At 45.2% G+C, this 18864-nt stretch overlaps 1 protein-coding gene across 8 annotated transcripts; it reads left to right on the top strand.

The window, feature by feature from the left end:
* Positions 1 to 318: 318 nt before the first annotated feature.
* TBC1D24 (TBC1 domain family member 24) lies at positions 319 to 18858 on the top strand. 8 transcript variants are annotated; one of them, XM_035889335.1, is made up of 10 exons: positions 319 to 1258; positions 1381 to 1454; positions 5184 to 5367; positions 6358 to 7392; positions 9706 to 9723; positions 12274 to 12432; positions 13400 to 13463; positions 15544 to 15639; positions 16064 to 16298; positions 17394 to 18858. In XM_035889335.1, the coding sequence occupies exons 4-10, from the start codon at positions 6434 to 6436 to the stop codon at positions 17546 to 17548; spliced, it is 1686 nt and encodes a 561-aa protein (XP_035745228.1). In that variant the 5' UTR covers positions 319 to 1258; positions 1381 to 1454; positions 5184 to 5367; positions 6358 to 6433; the 3' UTR covers positions 17549 to 18858. The 8 variants fall into 8 exon arrangements, with proteins under 8 accessions (XP_035745228.1, XP_035745225.1, XP_035745226.1 ...); XM_035889331.1 differs by lacking the exons at positions 319 to 1258; positions 1381 to 1454 and adding exons at positions 3035 to 3134; positions 3244 to 4050 and having other exon boundaries at positions 4319 to 5367; XM_035889330.1 differs by lacking the exons at positions 319 to 1258; positions 1381 to 1454 and adding exons at positions 3035 to 3134; positions 3244 to 4512.
* The last annotated feature ends 6 nt before the right edge of the window (positions 18859 to 18864 follow it).

Here is an 18864-nt window from a genome sequence, read left to right as displayed (position 1 = left end):
TTAATACATCGTGTAAAACAGTTTTACTGCTTAAATGCAGTTTTCTTTTGGTTTTGGGGGAAAAAATATAGGTATTCTCCTCTCTCCAATGTTACTAGTTGTTCCTTGTTTTTTTAATGACGTAGGCAGGGCAGAAAGCTCCTGATCCGTGTCTTTGATAACATTTACCATCCAGTATCCTCTTACAGTGCTCTGTTCTTCAGCCTTTTTCACCCACTGTGGCACTATTAACGATTTACTTCATCTTCTGTTTTTTTCAGTAAGAGTATTTGGGGTTTTTTTTTTCACTTTTGTCTTGTTTGGGTTTTGTGACTTTATTTTGTACCTCTGTGGTGTGGGAATGATCGGCGCAGCTCACAGTATCAGCAGTGATTGAGCGCTGGAAGTGCGTGCATCATCCCAGCGCAGGGCACGGGAAGGAGGGGGTGCTGCTTTCTGCTGAAGTGCTGGCAGATAGAAGGCGTACCCGTTCTCCTAAGTACAGGCTACCGTCCTTTATCTGGCCAGCAGCAAGGAGCTCGTTGTGTGTCTGAACTTTTGACTGTAATGAAGTACAGGATAGATTAATCACAGGTAATTTAAAGACCCTCTTTAAGAAGATAGCAGTACTTTCCTAAGAATGAAGGCATGGGGTTGAAGGGCAAACCTTGTGTGACCGTGCTTTGTGTGTGACAGTGGCATCCCAAGAGAAATCATCTAAATGCCTAAAATTATTTACCCTGTAGCGTACTCTTCTGTCAGGCCTTTATCAGTTACTCAAGAAAGTGAGAGGTTTTGAGACTTGGTCCCAAAAGAATATCAGAAACCCCAGCTGGGAGCAGCTAACTAATCCTCTATTGTTATTGGTAAACTACTACTAGAACATTAGCCAGAATTGTATTCCTGGAGCCCAGCTTGTGCTGTACGCAGTGCCCAGGGCAAGTCATAAAGAGATCGAACTGCATTTAACCTCGTTAAAGCAATCCATCGAACTCTGTGTACTCTACCGAAAAGGATCATCACTCCAGAGCGCATCAGTGTGGTCCAAATTGCCCTCCTACACAAAACGCACCGGTTGTGTTCCGCCTGTCCTAGTGCTAAATGGCGTGCTTCATCTCGGCGCTGATGCACGCATCTTCCTCAGTGATGCTGGCGCAGGAGGGAACTGGAGCTGCAAAGATGACGAAACACGCTTCTGATCAGGAGGCGTTTGGGGAAGGAGGGGGCAGCACCGTGGTGTCCAGTCTCGTTTCCAGGTCCATGTAGCGGAGATGTCAAGGTATGCTGCTGTAAGGGCTTGGGGAAGACCACGGGATGTGCTGGCGTACTCGGGGAGGAGGGAGTACCTGTCTGCTAATTTCCCTTCTCTCTTGCTACTGTCTCGCTTTGTTCTGCTGTCAGATCCTTTGGTGTACGAAGCAAACAGCTCAGACGTGATTGAGTATTCCTCAAGGATGGAAATGATCTACTCGGAGGTTTGGGTTTAATGCTCTCTTGGTGGGATGGGGACTAATAGCTAGCGGTCTGGAGGAAGCAGTTCTTGTTGTCTGTTCACGTGCCTTCTGCACGGATTAGTTTGACGAGGTTATGAGAGTTGACTTGAGTCTTTTCCCTGGGCACCTCGCTGCTCAACAGGACAGACAGCAAACGCCGTGCTGCAGGCCTGGGAGCCTGGCATCGCTCTCGATTTGTAGAGCAGCAAAAGAAAATATTTGCTTTCTGTTAGCATGCTATAAAAATGCATGCCGCAGTTTTGGTTGTCGGTACCTGAACTGTACATAGCTGAATCAAAGGTGGTGTAACTCTCCACGGTTAAGATGAAAAATGTTATTTTCAAAGTTTGCGTTTCTTGTTATAGAGCAACTATGCTGGATTTGAGCGAAGGGTCTGCAAAGCAGTTAGTCTGTAGTCAAACTTCCAGAACGCAGAGGTGCAAGAATACCTGAATGGAAAAGGGAGAAGGCTTTCCTGATTAACTTTCTTTGGATTTTTAGGAAACTTTCCTGTGTTTATTAAAAGCAGTATCAGATCCATAATCTCAGGTTTTAACCAAAGTTGGAATTTATTTTTAAAAAGTTCAGCATGTAAATATTTCAATACTCTGGAGTGCTGCATGTGCTCTGGATTTGGAGGAGATAACTGTCCAGGGTCAGTTGTACTTCAGATCTGTCCATTTGCCAATTTCTGCATTTTGGAAAGCAAGAAATACTACTAAAGCTGGCCCTAGCCATGTTATCTCTAATGAACTCGTAGCGCGATGTTCCCCTTAAGGAAGGGAAGTCATAATCCGGATCTGATCTATTTTTAGACGCTTCCATAGAATTTTTCTTCGCAGGCAGTGTCAGGCCTTTCCCTGTCGCTCTTGGCTTTGCCGCTGTGTGTTCTGTACAAACGCAGCCGTTTCCAGCTGCCTGCTGACAGTAGCCCGGATGCAATGGGAAGAGCTCAGGGGATGGAATGGAAATGTGGCTAGGCTAGCAAGCTAAAGATTCCCTAAAAATTTAGTCACTGACCTGAAATCGTGCCGGTTCCAGTTAACGTGGTCATTGCTTGGGTTTGGATGGTAATGATTACTTGCTTGCTTCATAGAGTTTAAACTTGACCTTGGCACGTCTTTGCCTGGCTTGCAGCCATTTTTGGTATACCTTCAGTATGCATTTTCTAGTTCTGCTTCTCACTTGTGTGGTGCTTTGGTTTGGTTTATATTGCACTTAACTGAAGAGCTCCGTTTCAGGCTTACAGATCTAACGATCTCAACATTGCCTGGCAGTTACTAAGAAAAAAACTTTTCCTCCTGGTTCTGTTCTTTGTTAATTCCTACGGTTTTGTAAAAGTCGATCTGATCAGAAAGGGTGAGGGCTGCTTCTGCTTGGATCAGGCACACATAGGTCTCAAACTCTGGGCAAGTTCTCTCTCTTCTGGCAAGCACGTAAGGAGCGATGTTGAACTGTTCAACTGCTGTTGCGATGAGCAATGTCAGTGTTTTGCTAGTTTTTACAGTCCCCGTACAGTTCTGTTCTGACGGGTACTGGAAAGCATTTCGGTTCTGTGCAGTCCGGGTGCTGATCATTCTGTCGTCCCCGTGTCTGCCTAGAGGATGCTCGCCACAGCATGACGCTAACTTCTCCAGAGTGACTTTAGCAAGAGGGAAGGAGGTTTGTTGCAATAAGGGGGTATAAATGGGCCTCCCCGCCTGCCTTTCACCATATCGCTATACAAACATTTCACCCTGAAATGTTTTTTCTCATCTGCCTGTGTCTTAAGCATGAAAGCTGGGTAGTTGAGGGGAAGGTGGGACTTGGACACGGACGTGTGCTGCTCCCAAACTGACGCCACAGCCTCTGGTCCCTCCGAACGTAACAGCCTGTACTGCCTGCATGTTCCCTTGCGGCAGGAGACAGCCCTGACCTGCTAGCCCGTTGCTGCTGAACGCGAGGCAGCTTTGCCTCCTCTTCCCACCAACTCACAGTTCAACATCGCTCCTTACGTGCTTGCCAGAAGAGAGAGAACTTGCCCAGAGGGACGGAGGACGTTTCGGAAGGAGTGGGAGGAGGAGATGAAGGCTGGCTGGAATTTTCCTGAGAGTTCTTGGGCTCTTCTCCTTTGGCAAGTAAATACTCCCCTTCCGAGGCCTGCAGGCTTACAGTAGCTGCTGGCACAGCGTCAGGAGCTGCGCACTGTTGCACTGAAGCACACTAATTCTGTTGGGTTTGCAAGCACAGTTAAGAGCTGGTCATGCTCTGGCAACACTGACAATGCCCATTTGCTTTGCTGTCATTTTTTCTTGCAGCATCTCGAGCTTTGAAGAGCGTAAGCAGCCAGACCTACTTGCAGACCCAGCAGATTTATCCCAGCCAAAGTATGTATGAGACTGTAAGCTCAATCAAAAGTTCTGGCAGTCTGACATCCATCCTCTAGCCGTGGACTTCAGTGAGCTTGCTGAGGAGCACGTACACATCAAATTCATTAGTTTCTGGAATGGGCAGTAACTTCTGGAGGGAAAAATTACTGTTCGATGCAACCTCAAGATACGCCTGTGTCTCTGGATGACAGAAAATAAGAGAGAAAAGAGTAAGCCGGAGGGAGAAGAAAGTTTATAGGAAAAAGGGCAGCTGAGATCTGAGTGTCTTAGAAGCTGTCTCGTATGACGGACGTTTTACTTAACCCTCCCTAATACAAATGTACGCCGCTCCCAAGGCATGATGGCAGAAGGGGGAGGCTGTTGCATAGTGCAGGCTCCAGCAAGCACAGGATAGCACTGAAGTGACCGTGAACGGAACGGTTCATCTCTCTGTGCTTCGCTCACTGCTAAATAGGAGTAAATCTCTCTTCTCCACAGGGATCATATTCTGGGGTTTGGATTAAAGACAATGAGTTTTCCTGTGATTCCCAGCTGGAGAATGACAGAAAAAATGTTAACTTCCCCGGAGCTGGCATTGACGCTGCGATGGGTTGGTGTCCTACCGCTGCTGTCTGTGCAGAGCCTGAAGACACGCTCTCGGCTCACGCGGAGAGGCGCCATTTCTGAATTCCGTAAGATACCTGGCTTTCAGGACTGAGGTCGGGACAGTGTGTTGCCTCCTTTAATTACACTTTGAGAATTAGTTTCAGATCTGGAAGAACACAAGAAGAAGAACTGGTCAGCATTTATGTATTGCTCTTACATTGTACAAAGATGACTCAGAAAGAATCTTCTTTTTATTAAAAAAAAAAAAAAATAGTAGTAAATATTTGGTAGAGAAGAGCCATCTGAAAGGCTCCTGTGTGTTGCTGCCAACCTTTTCAAAGAAGAGTTAAATTCTGGAGTTTCAGCATGTGATTCCAGAATACCCAGATTAATATTTATTCAGAATGTAAAACCATCCGCATTAAATGTGGGGCTGTCCCAGCTAATGCTAACTGTGTGTTTACAAACGCCTGTCTACTTGAGGCACAGTGTTCTAGCCTTCCTGCGGCGAGGTGGGGTCGGTGAGCTGTCTGCCTTACGGCGTATCTGCCGTATGAGTTTCCAACCGCTTCAGCACACCTGCTGTACAAAAGACCGTGCTGATAAATGGCGAGTGCCACGCGCTCTCCAGTCTGTTGACACAGGGATGACTCAGGGTTCTTGGGAAGCATTTCAGTAACTCATTTAGCTGATTTAACCTTGCTACATAGCGTCTTAATTGTACAAAACTGTTTTATAGGCCTGTTGTGTTTTACAGGGGTTATCGGCCTTTGCAGAGCGTGCAGCATCAACGGCCCTGTGCTTCCTGGCTCTAATCTGGCACTGAGGACACGTTGGCAGAGGCGCTCCAGCACTGGGCACGCTTGTGCCCTGCTGTTGTTAGTGCGTTTCGTTGTATCTCCCCTTCTAGTTTTGCACCGACTTAATTAAAGCTGATGCAGGTATGGCCGCTAGCGGTCGCAGTCATGCTGCCTGCTGGGACACGGGTGTACCTTAAAGCTGGAGTCAATTGGTAGATCGTGTGAACATGTGCTTTGAGGAACTAGAGGCCAGAACCTGCTCTTTCAGCCCCTGGTGCTATTGCAGTGGTGTCCATTTTTTTAAATCTTCTAATGTTGGTGATAGCAGGCCCTCTAGAGGGTGATTTGATCACAGAAGTGTGTGGGGTCAGGACCAGAAGTCAGTCCAGTGCAGTAGAATTAAGGAGCAGTTTCATGAAGCTATTTTAAGCTGACTTGAGCCTGTACTGCAGTCAGAAAGGGTCCTGTCCCGCGCTCATCGTTGTGCTGGCACCAATGCTGATCTGGGTGACCATACAGCTGCACATCTTGCTTACCCAATGGGAAAGAAAAGTTGTACCAGACTAAGAAGCTAAACTCAGCAGCTGAGTGGCCACATGAATGCTAGTTCCAGCACGAAGAAATGGCTAAGAACACATGGCTGTGGCTAGCAGGAGGTCAGCATCTCTTGTCACTGGCCACACGGCCTTAGAAGAGTGTGAGCTGCTTGTGAGGCTGCACCTTGTAGCATGAATAGCAGTGACTTCCCCAGAGAACTAGGAAGACAGATTGCAAATTGAACAGACTTTACTGTGGATATTTTTGAAGTGGGAGGCTGCTGTTCTCTAAGTGAGAAGTCAACGTAAAGGTCCGTGCCTCAGCTTGGACCTTCAGTTGGGGAAATGAACTGCCTGTGGAGATGTCCTCAGAATCGGCCTCTTGGCTGGCCGTTGATAAATGACTTCAGTATGAGTTACTGACAGAACAGAAGTAAAGTTTGGCTTAAAAAGGCACGTACCTTTAACTTCCTTTGCTTTAGAGAACAGTTTGGCATTGCAGGAACAAGTCAAATGTACGCGTGCCTTCCTGAAGAAAACGGGAGTTTACCTGTTACTCAAGCCTTTCTTTTTTTTTTTTCTTTTCCTTTTGCAGGAAAAGCTGCAAGTCGTTTAATGACCAAATAAGGTCTCCATTCTCATTAATTATCTGGTATGCTTCTCCTGGAGCCATGGATGAATACAACCGCTTTGTGGATTGGGACAAAATGGATGTTACTGCCCAGAGCCAGGACGCGAAGGAGCTGACCTGCACAGAGTTCCAGGAGCTCAAACAGCTGGCCCGGCAGGGCTACTGGGCCAAGAACCACTCTCTGAGAGCCAAAGTGTACCACAAACTAATCAGCAATATCCCATGCCGCACAGTGACCCCAGATGCAAACGTGTACCGGGACATCGTTGTGAAGATTGTTGGAAAACGTAGCAGTAGCTCCCTTCCGCTACCAGAGTTTGTGGATAACAGCCTGGTCCCCACGTACTGCTTGAATGCAGAAGGCATCGGGGCAGTCAGGAAGATTATACTGTGCATTGCGAATCAGTTCCCGGACATATCGTTCTGCCCAGCGCTGCCTTCTGTGATAGCTCTGCTCCTCCACTACAGCAAAGATGAGGCAGAGTGCTTCGAACAGGTTTGTCGCATCCTTGCTTGCAATGACCCATCCAAGCGGCTCATTGATCAGACGTTCTTAGCCTTTGAGTCCTCCTGCATGACCTTTGGAGACCTGGTTAACAAGTACTGTCAGGCAGCACATAAGCTGATGGTGGCAGTGTCTGAGGATGTGTTGGAGGTGTACTCCGACTGGCAGCGGTGGCTCTTCGGGGAGCTGCCTATGGTGTACATCGCTCGGGTCTTTGATGTCTTTCTGGTGGAGGGCTACAAAGTTCTCTATCGTGTTGCACTGGCTCTTCTGAAATTTTTTCACAAAGTCAGAGCTGGGCAGCCCATGGAGTCTGACAGCATACAGCAGGACATTCGAGCTTTTGTGAGAGACATTGCCAAGTCGGTGTCTCCGGAGAGGCTTCTGGAAAAAGCCTTTGCTATCCGCCTCTTCTCGCGGAAGGAGATCCAGCTTCTGCAGATGGCCAACGAGAAGGCTTTGCAGCAGAAGGGCATCACAGTCAAACAGAAGAGGTAGGGCTCTCGCTACAGGTAGCCTGAGTGACCTCCTGAGTTCTCCCAGCGTGACAAGCGGTCTGTCCGTCCTGGGTGACTGCTGGTGGGGAAGGAGAAGAGCTCTACTGGTACATGCTGGTATCTGCAGAAGTGGTCAGCAGCCCCCAAATTAAGCGTTGCTGGGATTGTAAACAGAAGTGTCACTGAATGTTGTGATACAAGAGAAACAAAGCAGTTTCTCATAGCTCACTCAGTGGTGAATTTATAATTACTTTTTACAGGTACATATTAAGTGCAGGTATTGTATCTCAAAAGTGTCTTCCACAAAGCTGTTTTTAAACTAAAAGGCATTTTCGCAAAGCTGGAACAAACACTGACAAATTACTTGGAAGAAAAGTACCCAAACAGATGTGATAATCAGTCGTTAAATATGAGATTATTTGTATAAATTGTCAATTGCCCAGTACTGTCAGTTCAGCAGTTTCTTTAGTGCAAGTAGGCAAACACTGTCCCAGCTGGGAATGTTTTGCTTAGCTGGGGAATTAGTTTAACAGAGCAAGGAAGAAATAGGTTTTGTTTACAGGTTGCTTTTTAAATCAGTTTGACTGCAAGCCTACCGAAGTCATGACTGTAGTAATCCTAGGTAGGAGCTGGCCTATTTTGTGACAGGTCCATGTGCTATTAGAAATAATGATTTTGAACCATGGAAGAGAATAAGGGTACTGATCCCAACGATGGTTGTGTAATCACAGTTCCTGTTCAGAAACGAGGGGAGGAAAAGCCAGCTGTAAAAGCAGTAAATGAAATCCTGCTCCAATGTGATAGTAAAAGCCACAATACCAAAAAGCTTAGCTGAAAGACCTCTCCATGTATACAGAAAAGGCAGCAATGTATTAACTAAACAAAGTTAGTATCTTGCCGAGTTCAAATGTGTGTGCAAGTAAATACTGGAGCTGCAGACATGTTTGGTTTCTCCTAGGGCCTGCTGTGACTGCAGAAAACTTCTCCCAACCGCTGTTGAAATCTAAGTCTAAGTGTTGAATGGTTTTATCAGCTGTTCTGACCTCTGAAGGGAGGATGACTTCTAGAAGTCTGCTGGGGTCAGTAAGTGTGGTGTCTAGAACTGGGTGTTCTAGGGGGACAGCCTTTCATTTTCTGAAAAATCTTTAAAAATCAAAAGGTACCGGCCACTGATGTATGAGGATCTTTGAGCCAATTGTGTTGCTGAGTGAGTCACAGTGGTTCCAAACAGGCATCATTCCATGGCATTCAAATATATACTTAACCAGATTTCAGCCTATAAATAATGTCAATGTTGGCTGAACCTCATTCGTGTGCCCAAATACCTGTAGGGTTTCCCCCAGTCTTTTCCAGGGGTTTGTTTTGAGACTCACGGTTCGGTTTACAATGAGCTTGTGCTTTACCTTGCTCACATCTTGGAAGAGACTGCTCTGTCAGTCTCGGACATTTCAAGGCCTTTAGCCACTGGAGTGTCACATCGGGGGGAGTTCACACCATTCTATCTGGGACTTGCAACCAGAAGTATTAACTCTTAGGGCGTGTGGCTTCTCCTCACGTGCTGGAGTTCAGAAGAGTTGTAATATCCCTTCTGAGTACGTTCTTCAGCGATGGAATGGGAGCTTTAAAAAAAAAAAAAAAAAAAAAAAAAAAAAAACCTCCACAACAAAAACCCAAACCAAACAAAAACAAATTAAAACCCCTCGAAGTTCCTGCTCTGTTAATGTTGTAGAGGTATTCTTGCTCGGAACAATAGTGATGCCTTTCAAGCAAAATATGGGAAATTCAGACGCAAATAATGCCAGTAGTTACCGTCTTACCAGGCAGAGTTGCTAGCAGAAAACTTTTATCCCCTCTGTGCTACTCTAACATACTGAAACGTCTCAGCGTCCCCTGGCATGGCACTGCTGAGAACTTGGCTCGGTTTGGATCCCGGCGTAGGCAGGTGCAGGTGCTGAAGAAGTGAGCTGTTCTCCAGTGCTCGATAGGGTAGGAGTGAGCTCTCTTGTCCAGATGTGTTTGGCCTGGGCAAGGAGGTGATGAATTATTTTCCAATCTGATAACCACAAGCAGGTAGCAAAAAATGGAAAAAAAGAAATGGGAAATATTTTAACCTGTCTTTTGTTTGTTTTTCTCGTGCTTGGTGATTCGAATCAAACCTTACTTTGTTTCTCTCCAGGCTCCTTTCAGTCACTTTGTCGCGGATGTAGGAAATCACTGATCTTTTCTGTCTTTTTTTTTTTGTTTTTGCCTTTCTCCTTACACGTTCTCCTTCTGTCAATTCCATACCCACTGCACCTCTCCTGTTTGCAGTGTTGCATCTCCCAAAAGGTAGGTTAAAACACTTGAATCTTTGTGCTCTGCTTGTTTCTTCTGTCTTTGGCTGTTGTTTTTCCAGGGCTGCTGTTATTGCTGATGCTGGGGCAGCAGAAGCAGGGCGGCCGTTGTAGCGTCCCATGGCTGTGTAACATCTCTGCATGCACCCTTGCAAAGTTAGTTCAAAGCACCTGCAAAGCTGTAAGATAAGGGATCGTGGGCCCAGCTGCTCAACGTAGCACTTCCATACCGCAATACAAGCCTGTGTTTTCCAGAATGGAGAAGTATGATGGTGGGATAGAAGTCCTTCCTACATTAGGAGTAAAAGTGTTATTTTTTTTAAAAACATCTCGGGTAACGTGTCCTCAGAACTGCTCGGTGTCACCCCGCACCCAACCTGGTATGTGCTGTTGCAGTAGGTGTGAGACACACTGAACTTTTTTCTTCCTTGCAAGCTTTCTGCAGTTGATTGGAAAGGTGTTGGACTGAGCCCAACTTGGCACGGTCTTAAAAGTGACTTGTCTCTGTTTGTAGTAGATTATATTTGGTTTTAAGTAGGTAGGGTGTTTTTAGAGGCAAGAAGACAATTTTCCTGTGTCGAGGAGGTCAGAGTTACTCAGCTGTATAGCATTAATGGTTAATGAAGTCATTCATCAAGTGTTGGCCCAAAAAGCAAATCTTAAAGAACAAACCCCAGTGGATTGTGATGCCTGATAAGCAGGGAACTTGGAAAGGAGAAAGACTGCCCTGGGAGTATCAAGTACTACAGATGTATGGCTTTAAATTAATGCCTTGTTGCAGGTGCCCTGAGTTAACTTCAGTGAGTGATGCACACTAACATACGTACTAATTTATAAAATCAAAATTGGAATTACTTTCCTCGTGTTTTCTTGTCTGAAAGAACACCTGACGAGACTTACCAAAGCATGGTTCGTATCCTGGCCCGCGTGTTGAGAATTTCACCTCTGGTACCTCAGCAGGTTAATTCCAGCCAAGCAAATCTTCCACCTCCCTGTATTATTTTACCATAGTTACAGTGTTCTGACAGTGGCAGGAAGCCTTGATTCCTGCTAGGAAGCACATGGTTGGGGTTTGAGGGGACTTGGGTAGATAGATGCGGGGTGTCTGCTGACACTGATCTCAGCACAGGATTAGGTTTCGGGCTTACGTTGCCATTTACGACTGAGAAACCACATATCACTTCTACCACACATTTATGCCCTAACTGAAATTATAACGGATTTTAAAGATAAAGCAGACCCTGTAAGATTTGCCCCAAACCAAAGCAGAGCGGGAAGGTGTGATTCGGTGAGTCGTGCCTTGGAGCGTGGCGCAGAGCATATCCCCTGCGACAGCCGCTACCGCGTCCCACCACCGTTGGCTTTATCTTCAGAGCTTTGAGGTCTTTGGAGCAGATTGTATTAATGAGATAGCTGTGAAAACAGCATTCCTATGAAAATAGCAAATAAGCTGCTTTATTAAACAAATCCCCTTTATGTTCCGTGAAACTGAGAGGAAAGAAATGTGTCATTGTCAAAAACCCACCAGAGGTTGCACCTGAATCCTTGCATGCAGAGCAAACTGCCTAAAGCTTCGTTTAACCAATGGCTCCCCAGTAATTCGGGATGGTGTGCAAGTTCCTGTGTCACTTCTGCCGCGTACTTGGCTGTCACCCTTGCATTTTAAATCTTTAACATCAGCCGTGGATGCAGTAACACTTGTTTAATCCCCAGGCTCTGAGTTTGTGTGCTTATTTAATCTGAGAAATGGAGGCTGGTTAAGATGATGATGATGATGATTATTATTACTACTTCCTTCAAGTGTTTAAAAGCCATGAATCAGTTCTTGTAATTGCATCAGACCCCTCTGGGGGGCATGGGGGTTTGCTTTTGGGTGTGAGTGTCCAGTGTTCCTTCATGTTTTCAGTCCATAACCATGAACCTAGAAACTTCTTTGGTTCTCAGTGAAGTGGTAGTCATTGGTAATGACATGTTTCCAAGAGGTGGAGCTTTCCAAAAGCTTCAAATATTTGTCTTGGATTAAAATTGCTCAGCCTGGTAACACTGATTCCTCTAAGATACTTGAGGGTTTTAGGAATGCTCTGATTCTGTGATAGAGGCAGGACCTCAGAGGGGAAAAAAGTGCTGCCTCTCCCTTTGGGATCCTGGCTGTTCCTTTGGGTGTTCTGTTCTCTGTGCTTAAATACTAGCGCCAGTCTCAAACAGCAGATCTAATTGGGTCTATTTAAGGTCATGGTCATCCTAGCTGGCTCCCCATTACACCTTTTATAGATAAAGGTGCAGGCCACAGCTGCCATACAGAGGAATTGCTCCCAGGATTTCAATAAGGCCAGGTCACTGCCTCTTGAGGATTACGTTAAAAGTGCAGTAGTTCATTACCTTCACTAAGTCATGGCCTTCTAGTCCCATGGGCTGGAGCTTTGAACACAGCATATCTGCTAGGGTCTTTAGTGTTCAGCTGTCTTTGCACAGTACTGTCCAGTAATCCAAAACTGGGTTTGCTGTTAAATTTTTGTTTCTCACTGTCTTGTACTGTATTCCTCAGGCAGAATGTGCACTTAGCGGTTCATGCTGAGAACTTCAAGTCTGAGATTGTCAGTGTGAAAGAGATGCGAGATATCTGGTCGTGGATCCCAGAGCGATTTGCACTTTGCCAGCCCCTCTTGCTTTTCACCACCTTGGAACATGGCTGTAGTCTGAGCAGGTAAGGAAAACCTTCCCCCCTCTTCCCGACTGTACAGCAAAAAAGAGCGACTGGTGAACTGTTCGCTGGGTTGACGAAAAGGCCATGCCTAGTCAGAACTTGGTCTGAAGAATATTGCTAGTGGTGGGATGTAAATGTGACAAATCCTTTTTGGCTACAGCATTTGACCAGGACACTTTGTATGCCAGAGCATGGCAAGCCATACTGAACTGCCCAAGACCACTTGGAAAAGTCAGACTTGCATCAGTTCACAGAATACTCTGGTCTGAGACTGGTTCGTTCCCACTGGGTGTGAGTGGTTTAACCTGGTAGCTGCTCTGCGGGCTCTTTTGATAAATAACCACATTCAAACTGATCCAAAGAATAAGGGAACTGGAAACTGAAGAGTCCTCTGAATCTGATTGTTGTTATTTTTAAAGTGGAATAAACAAGATAGGAGTTCTCCTTGCACTTGACACAGACGACTATAATCCTATAGATCCTAATAATGACTGCAACATCTGCGGTTGAGGTACTGAGGTGGAGAGTTATCTCCTGTCCCAGCCCCATCTCCCTGTGAGGAAAAGCAAAAGCAAGCAAAGAGAATGCATCATAATTATTTTATGTGAAAACTGAAAACTCTTCAGACGCAGCCATCAGTCCTCAGGACACAATTTCCTTTAGGTTGTCTTAATTCAAAATGGCGTAAAATGCCCCTGTTGTGATGGGTAGCCTTCTAGTTATTCTGCAGTGGCATAAGCAACTGTACAGAGAACCAAGTAGAGACGAAGTGCCTGATAATGCTTGTTTATGCTCAACTGCTACTTATAATGGACTGTGGAAAGTGTTCACAGGAATGTGCTTAGTCTTTAGGTGTCTTTTTTGCCATGCCACCAGTTGGAGGAGGGGGTGGTGCCTGACGGTAAGGAGGAGAACTGCGGTCGGTGGTAGTTGAGGAATGCTCATCTTTGTGTACTCTGCACTTCAGGTTCTATTCGCACAGCGAGGGACACGAACCAACTCTTCTCCTCATCAAGACCACAGCCAAAGAGGTGAGTGAGGTGAAAGACAACTGATTAAATTAGGGTTCAGGCAGTTGTGTAATGCTGTATTGCAATACACGAGTGTTTACGATAAAATGAAGAACCAAGGGACCTGAAATTGCTTGGGATTTGGGCTTTTTTAACAACGTGTGCTTTAAATGGGTCCACTTGTTGATTATGGGACTATGCATTCTCAAGTAAACCTTGTAAGCTAGCTCTTGGTCAGCCATTCGTTCTCTTGTGAGTCATGTGGGATGATGGACTGGAGTTGAGACATTGAGCTCGTGGACAGACTCTTTTAACTGGAGAATCAGAGGGAAAGACTGGGGAATTGTGTTAGGAAACTCGTGGTTCATAGAAGATATTTTCATTTTCTCCAGGATATGAGGAGAGAAAGTAGCAGAATTTAAATGGTATGAATAATATTGGACTGCATAATGTGGAAACAAAAGCTTTAGCTCCATCTCATTCTTGTTAGGAGGAAAAAACAACCACAAACCAAGAAATCTGAGAACCTGAGGAGGAGTGCACGCAGGTGCCTTATCTAAAGAGCGCTGGTTCTCTGCTCTGCTGTGGATAACGATATTGGGCAACATAGTGTGAAAACAGAAACATCAGCTTCATCTCATGCTGGTTTAAAAAAAATGCACAAGACAAGAAAGCTTCCCAGAACCTCCGAAGGAGGGCATACAGGCGCTTCCCGTAACGAGCGCTGGCTGGCTGTGCCACTGTGCATGGCTTGTAAACGTTCTGTGCGTAGCGTAAGCTGTTATTGCAGCCTGTGGGCTTGTATTTCTGCTTATGTTCCTGCAGCATGTCCATGGAGCAAGCCCATTTCTACTCCTACTTGCACCTACCTAATGCTAACACTCCAGGCTGTTTCATAGCTCTGTGTATGGTATCTGGCCATCCCAGGCCTGCGTTGACATGCCAATGGCTTACAGGATGCCCATGGTATCTAAGGGGAAGAGGAAAAATAGTTATTTATTTATTCTTTTGCTTCTTGTCCTGGAGCATGTCGAAAGTCTGGCTTTGTAAGTGGTGCTGGTTTTTATAGTATCATTAATTTCTTGCCCCTCAAAAAACCCCCAAAGGTAGTCCAAACAAAAAAAGTAGGAGAAAAATATGGGGCTTCTTGTTTGGTGGTTGTGGGTTCTGTTTTGTTGCAAAGGATTTTGTTCATCCTTTATCCACATGTCTATAGTTACATTTTAGAAAGAAGAAAATTTGCCTTCTGATTTTCTGGCTCTAATGTACTTGGGGCATAGAGGATCAAACAGAGTTCTGGGCCACCTCTTTGTTTATGCACACAATTTATCTGTGAAAGCTCTTCAGTAATTTTGTCCTAGGAGCTCTGCTTGTAACGCTGGTGGAGGCTACACAGCAAATGTACGTTAGAACAATTCTGTTTAACCATAGAGTCTGGGGAAAAAAAACGCAGGGGTTGCTCTCATCCCATTCTTAGAGCTTCATTGTTTGGTCTGTGTCCACTTGGCTGTCATGCTTACTGCTGGTAGCAAGAAATTCCTCTAGTGCAAGCAAAAGACTCCATGGAAAAGCTCAGCCCTCTGAGGCTGTTTTTCTTTATTGGAACCTGGTGAACCCCATGCTGTTGGAATAGGCTGCTTTAAATGTCTGAGCTAGTTCAGCATTGGCTTAGCTAAGCTGATTTTAACTTACAGTTTAAAGGAAGAAAGCCACCAAGGCTGCTGTTTCTGACCAGAAAATGTTCAGGCGGAACAGCTCATCATGTAATTTGTGACAGTACTGTTGCTTTGGATGTCAAAATGAGGAAATCAGGCTTTGCAAGTTCAGAGCAGTTTGTGTTTTGGTACCTGGGGTTATGTTGAAACATTTCTCCTCTAAAGCCTCAGAGATGTGAAATAATTTATGAAACTCTTAGGATTTAAGGGTACCCACCAGTGGATTAAAGCAGTTTAAATCTATCTTTAGAAATAAGTGCTTGTGCTGCCTTAATCCACTGATACAGAGATTCTGAAAATCACACTAAAATAAAGCCTTCAGTTCTGGGCCGTGGAATGCTGGTATCCATTGGTTTAACACGCTCTCTTCTCCCTGTTTGTGCTAGGTCTGTGGCGCGTACCTGTCCACGGACTGGAGCGAGCGCAGGCGAGGGGGGAACAAGCTGAGTTTCTTTGGAACTGGGGAGTGCTTTGTATTTAGGGTGAGTAAAATTTTATTGTCCCTACCCAGTAGCAAGGCAGAACCACTCTACTGGTGTGAATAACTCTTACTTCCCTTCCGCCTGAAGAGGCTGCAGTATACGCCCTCCTGCTTTATCAAGTCTACTGAACTCTTAAAGTAGAGGAGAAAATTTTACTTTTCAATTTTGTGGTAACTTTTTTCTCTCATTGCATAGGAAATTTTGTTAAAAGGTATAATAAGGTAACTCAAAAAACACTGCATCGTTTCTTCAATTGCCTAAACAGCAAAGGTGTAAAGAAAGAAAACATCTGGCCTAAAAGGCAGTGTGATCCAGTCTTTACCACCAGTCCTGCGGGTGGAGTCCGAAGGGCCTGAATGTTCTCTGCTGTGCGGAGCTCCCCGTGCAGTGCATGTGCAATAACCAAAGCTTTGCTCCTCTGCAGCTGCAGCCAGAAGTGGAACGCTACGAGTGGGTGATCATAAAACACCCAGAACTGGCCACAATGGGTTCGGAGCCCGAAAATCACGCCTCGCCAGCTTCCAGCACCCTCTCTTCCAGCAGGGCCCCATCAGACCCCTCAGATCGCCTTTCTCCCTTCTTGTCGGCTCGGCACTTCAACTTGCCTTCCAAAACAGCCTCCATGTTCATGGCTGGCAGCAGCGAATCCATCATTATAGGTACGTCAGCGTGAGAATTTGAGTGTATATCCTACCAGCTCCTCCTACCCGTCTTAGAGTCACCTCTATTTCCCATAATACGTATTTCAGTATCGCTACAGTTAGAGATAAAAGTGGCCAAAACCTGATATCGTTACCCAGCAAAAGTTTTCAGGGGGAAAACTTGCATATCAAGCATTTTAGAGCAAGATGGTAACTCCTAGCTTCAAGCACAGCCATACCTTCGTACTTCACACAGAACTCATTCGTGACGAGAAACAGTTCTTGAAGAGGAACTTGCTTTGCACTGAGACTTCTGAAACTCAGGATAAACTATAAAACGTGATCATTCTCTTGGAACTTTGTTGGATCTGTGGTGCTTCTGACTTTGGCAAAAGCCTGCTTAGTGAAGTTGTCACCTAACTGGGTTTTACAAGGAATGGGTATAAAATCAAAGTTGTCCTTTTTCCAAGAAGCTTTACTCAGACAGTTGCCCCCTAAGCAATAGGGGAATCGCCCTTTTTATTTTCCTAACACATTTCTGTCTGAATTTATTTCACTTCACTGCATTCTCTGGCTGTGAATCTTGACGTAGATCCACAGATAATCAAAATGCTTTTAATTCTGACGTGGTTTGTAATGATTTAGAAGACCAAGCCAATGCTTTTACTTACTGATCTTGTTCTTTTCCCACCTCTGATTTTTGACTGCTAACAGAATTTTTTGTTTTTTCTTTACTGGAGGGAAAATATGCAGTTGGTAGCTTCCAAGATCCTCCAGCACTGAAAAACAAACCTTAAATGCAGGCATTTGTGTCAGGTTCTTGTTCTTACTGACTTGCACTACTGTTTTGTTAAATTTAAAAAAAAAAAAACTCATCCAGTTCTGCTAGTGTCATTTGAAAGCTGTGCAGTTGGTCATACACTGTGACACCTAAAAGCAACACGCAAACGTCGTTTCAGGCTTCCAGTCGTGCCCGTCTGAAAAGCACTTAAGCTCTTTTTTTTTTTCTTCATTCCTTTTTTTTTTTCTTTTCTTTTTTTTTTTTTTTGCATAGCAGTTTCCCATGCTAAGAAATGCAGAAGCACCCTCACGCTTGTCTTGGTCTCTTCACAGGAGGTGGTGATGGCCAGGCTCTCTACCTCGATGCAGACCTGAACCACGGAAGAACCAGCCACTGCAATACTTTCAATAATCAGCCCTTGTGCTCTGAAAGCTTCCAGATCTCTGTCCTGGAGGTGTGGGGCTTCAGGGACACCATGAGTGGTTGACGTGACTGTCATTAATCAACTAGTCTTTTGGTTGTCCTAGGATTCCCGAGGCAAATTCTAATGCAGGAGCCAAGTTAGAACACAATTTCTGCTGGGCTCAGTGTTCTTTAGTCGTTACAAAGTGGTGCACTTCAATGCAGGGCTTAATTGTTTACTCTTAATTTTATCCAAGACAGGTCAAGGCGAAGTAACGTATCTGATTAACTCCTTAGCTCTTTACCTCTAGAGATCTGTATTCAGGTCCCGTTATCAGGTAAAAATGGAAACGTAATGATTTCAAACCATCCTAAATGGGTAAAAATCCATATCACAGTTTGCAGTTTGATGCAGTTCCTCAGAGGCACAGCACTGGCTGAGGTGTCCTGTAGAGCTGTGTGCTGCTGGCACCAGCATCTAGCTTGAGCCAATAATATCAAATGTCCGCTCACAGGGAACATTGATGACCTCAGATTTGACATAGAACAGTAGTTCATAAAATCATTGCCCTGCTACAGCGGACATCATGCGGACAAATCAGTACCACTTTCTAAGTTAGGAAAGCCCTCAATTCACAGGAGAACTGTGATTGCTACTTACCCTTCTCCTTGTACCTGAACCCTTGGCACATTCCAGTTGCATCTGTTTGAGGAGTCTGCCGCTGAGAAAGGCATCCAGACTGGACAATGATATCTCAAAGGCTTGATTTTGTTTACATTCCTATTCCATATCAGTATAATGACTTCAAACTGACTCGTGGTTCAGGCAGCTGAAAGCATATATGCAGTGCTCAGAAACTTCCCTTTCTTCATCTTCCCTGGAAGCTGAAATGGAGCTTTAAATCTGAGAATAACCATGCTGATATCCCTTCGTGTTTGGGGAATTAGACTTTGTGATACAGAAGCTTAATGCTCTCCCCACAAGTAGGTGAAGGGAGGTGGGAGGGACGTCTTCTGTGTGATACGATCCTGGGAGTGGATGAGTTTCCCAGGAGAACTCTAGGTGACCCTGTTTCTCCATATCATGCGTCTTCCCAGTGATGAGATCATGAAAAGGTAATGCTTTTTGCCAGCAGTGTTTTGGTGGGGTTTGGATGGTGCAGAGAGGCTTTTGCTCATTGCTGAGAACTCGTGAGGTTCTCTGCAAGCATGCCTTGTGGCATGTGACATCTGGAGGCAATGGCCCAGGGTCTTTATCTAAAACTGCTGTAGAACTTCTCCCATGTGAAACACAAGTACCTAAGCATCAATGGATAGTCCAGAGCACACGACAGGGTGCTCTCAAAGCTTCAGTGGGTGATTTCTTAGTAGGGAGATTTACCCCAACAGGTAAAATGAAGG

The sequence above is a fragment of the Egretta garzetta genome, unplaced genomic scaffold, assembly GCF_000687185.1.
Source record: "Egretta garzetta isolate BGI_Z169 unplaced genomic scaffold, ASM68718v1 scaffold452, whole genome shotgun sequence".
Lineage (NCBI taxonomy): Eukaryota > Metazoa > Chordata > Aves > Pelecaniformes > Ardeidae > Egretta > Egretta garzetta.
Note: the sequence above shows the minus strand (reverse complement) of the source record. Positions and strands in the feature narration are given on the sequence as shown.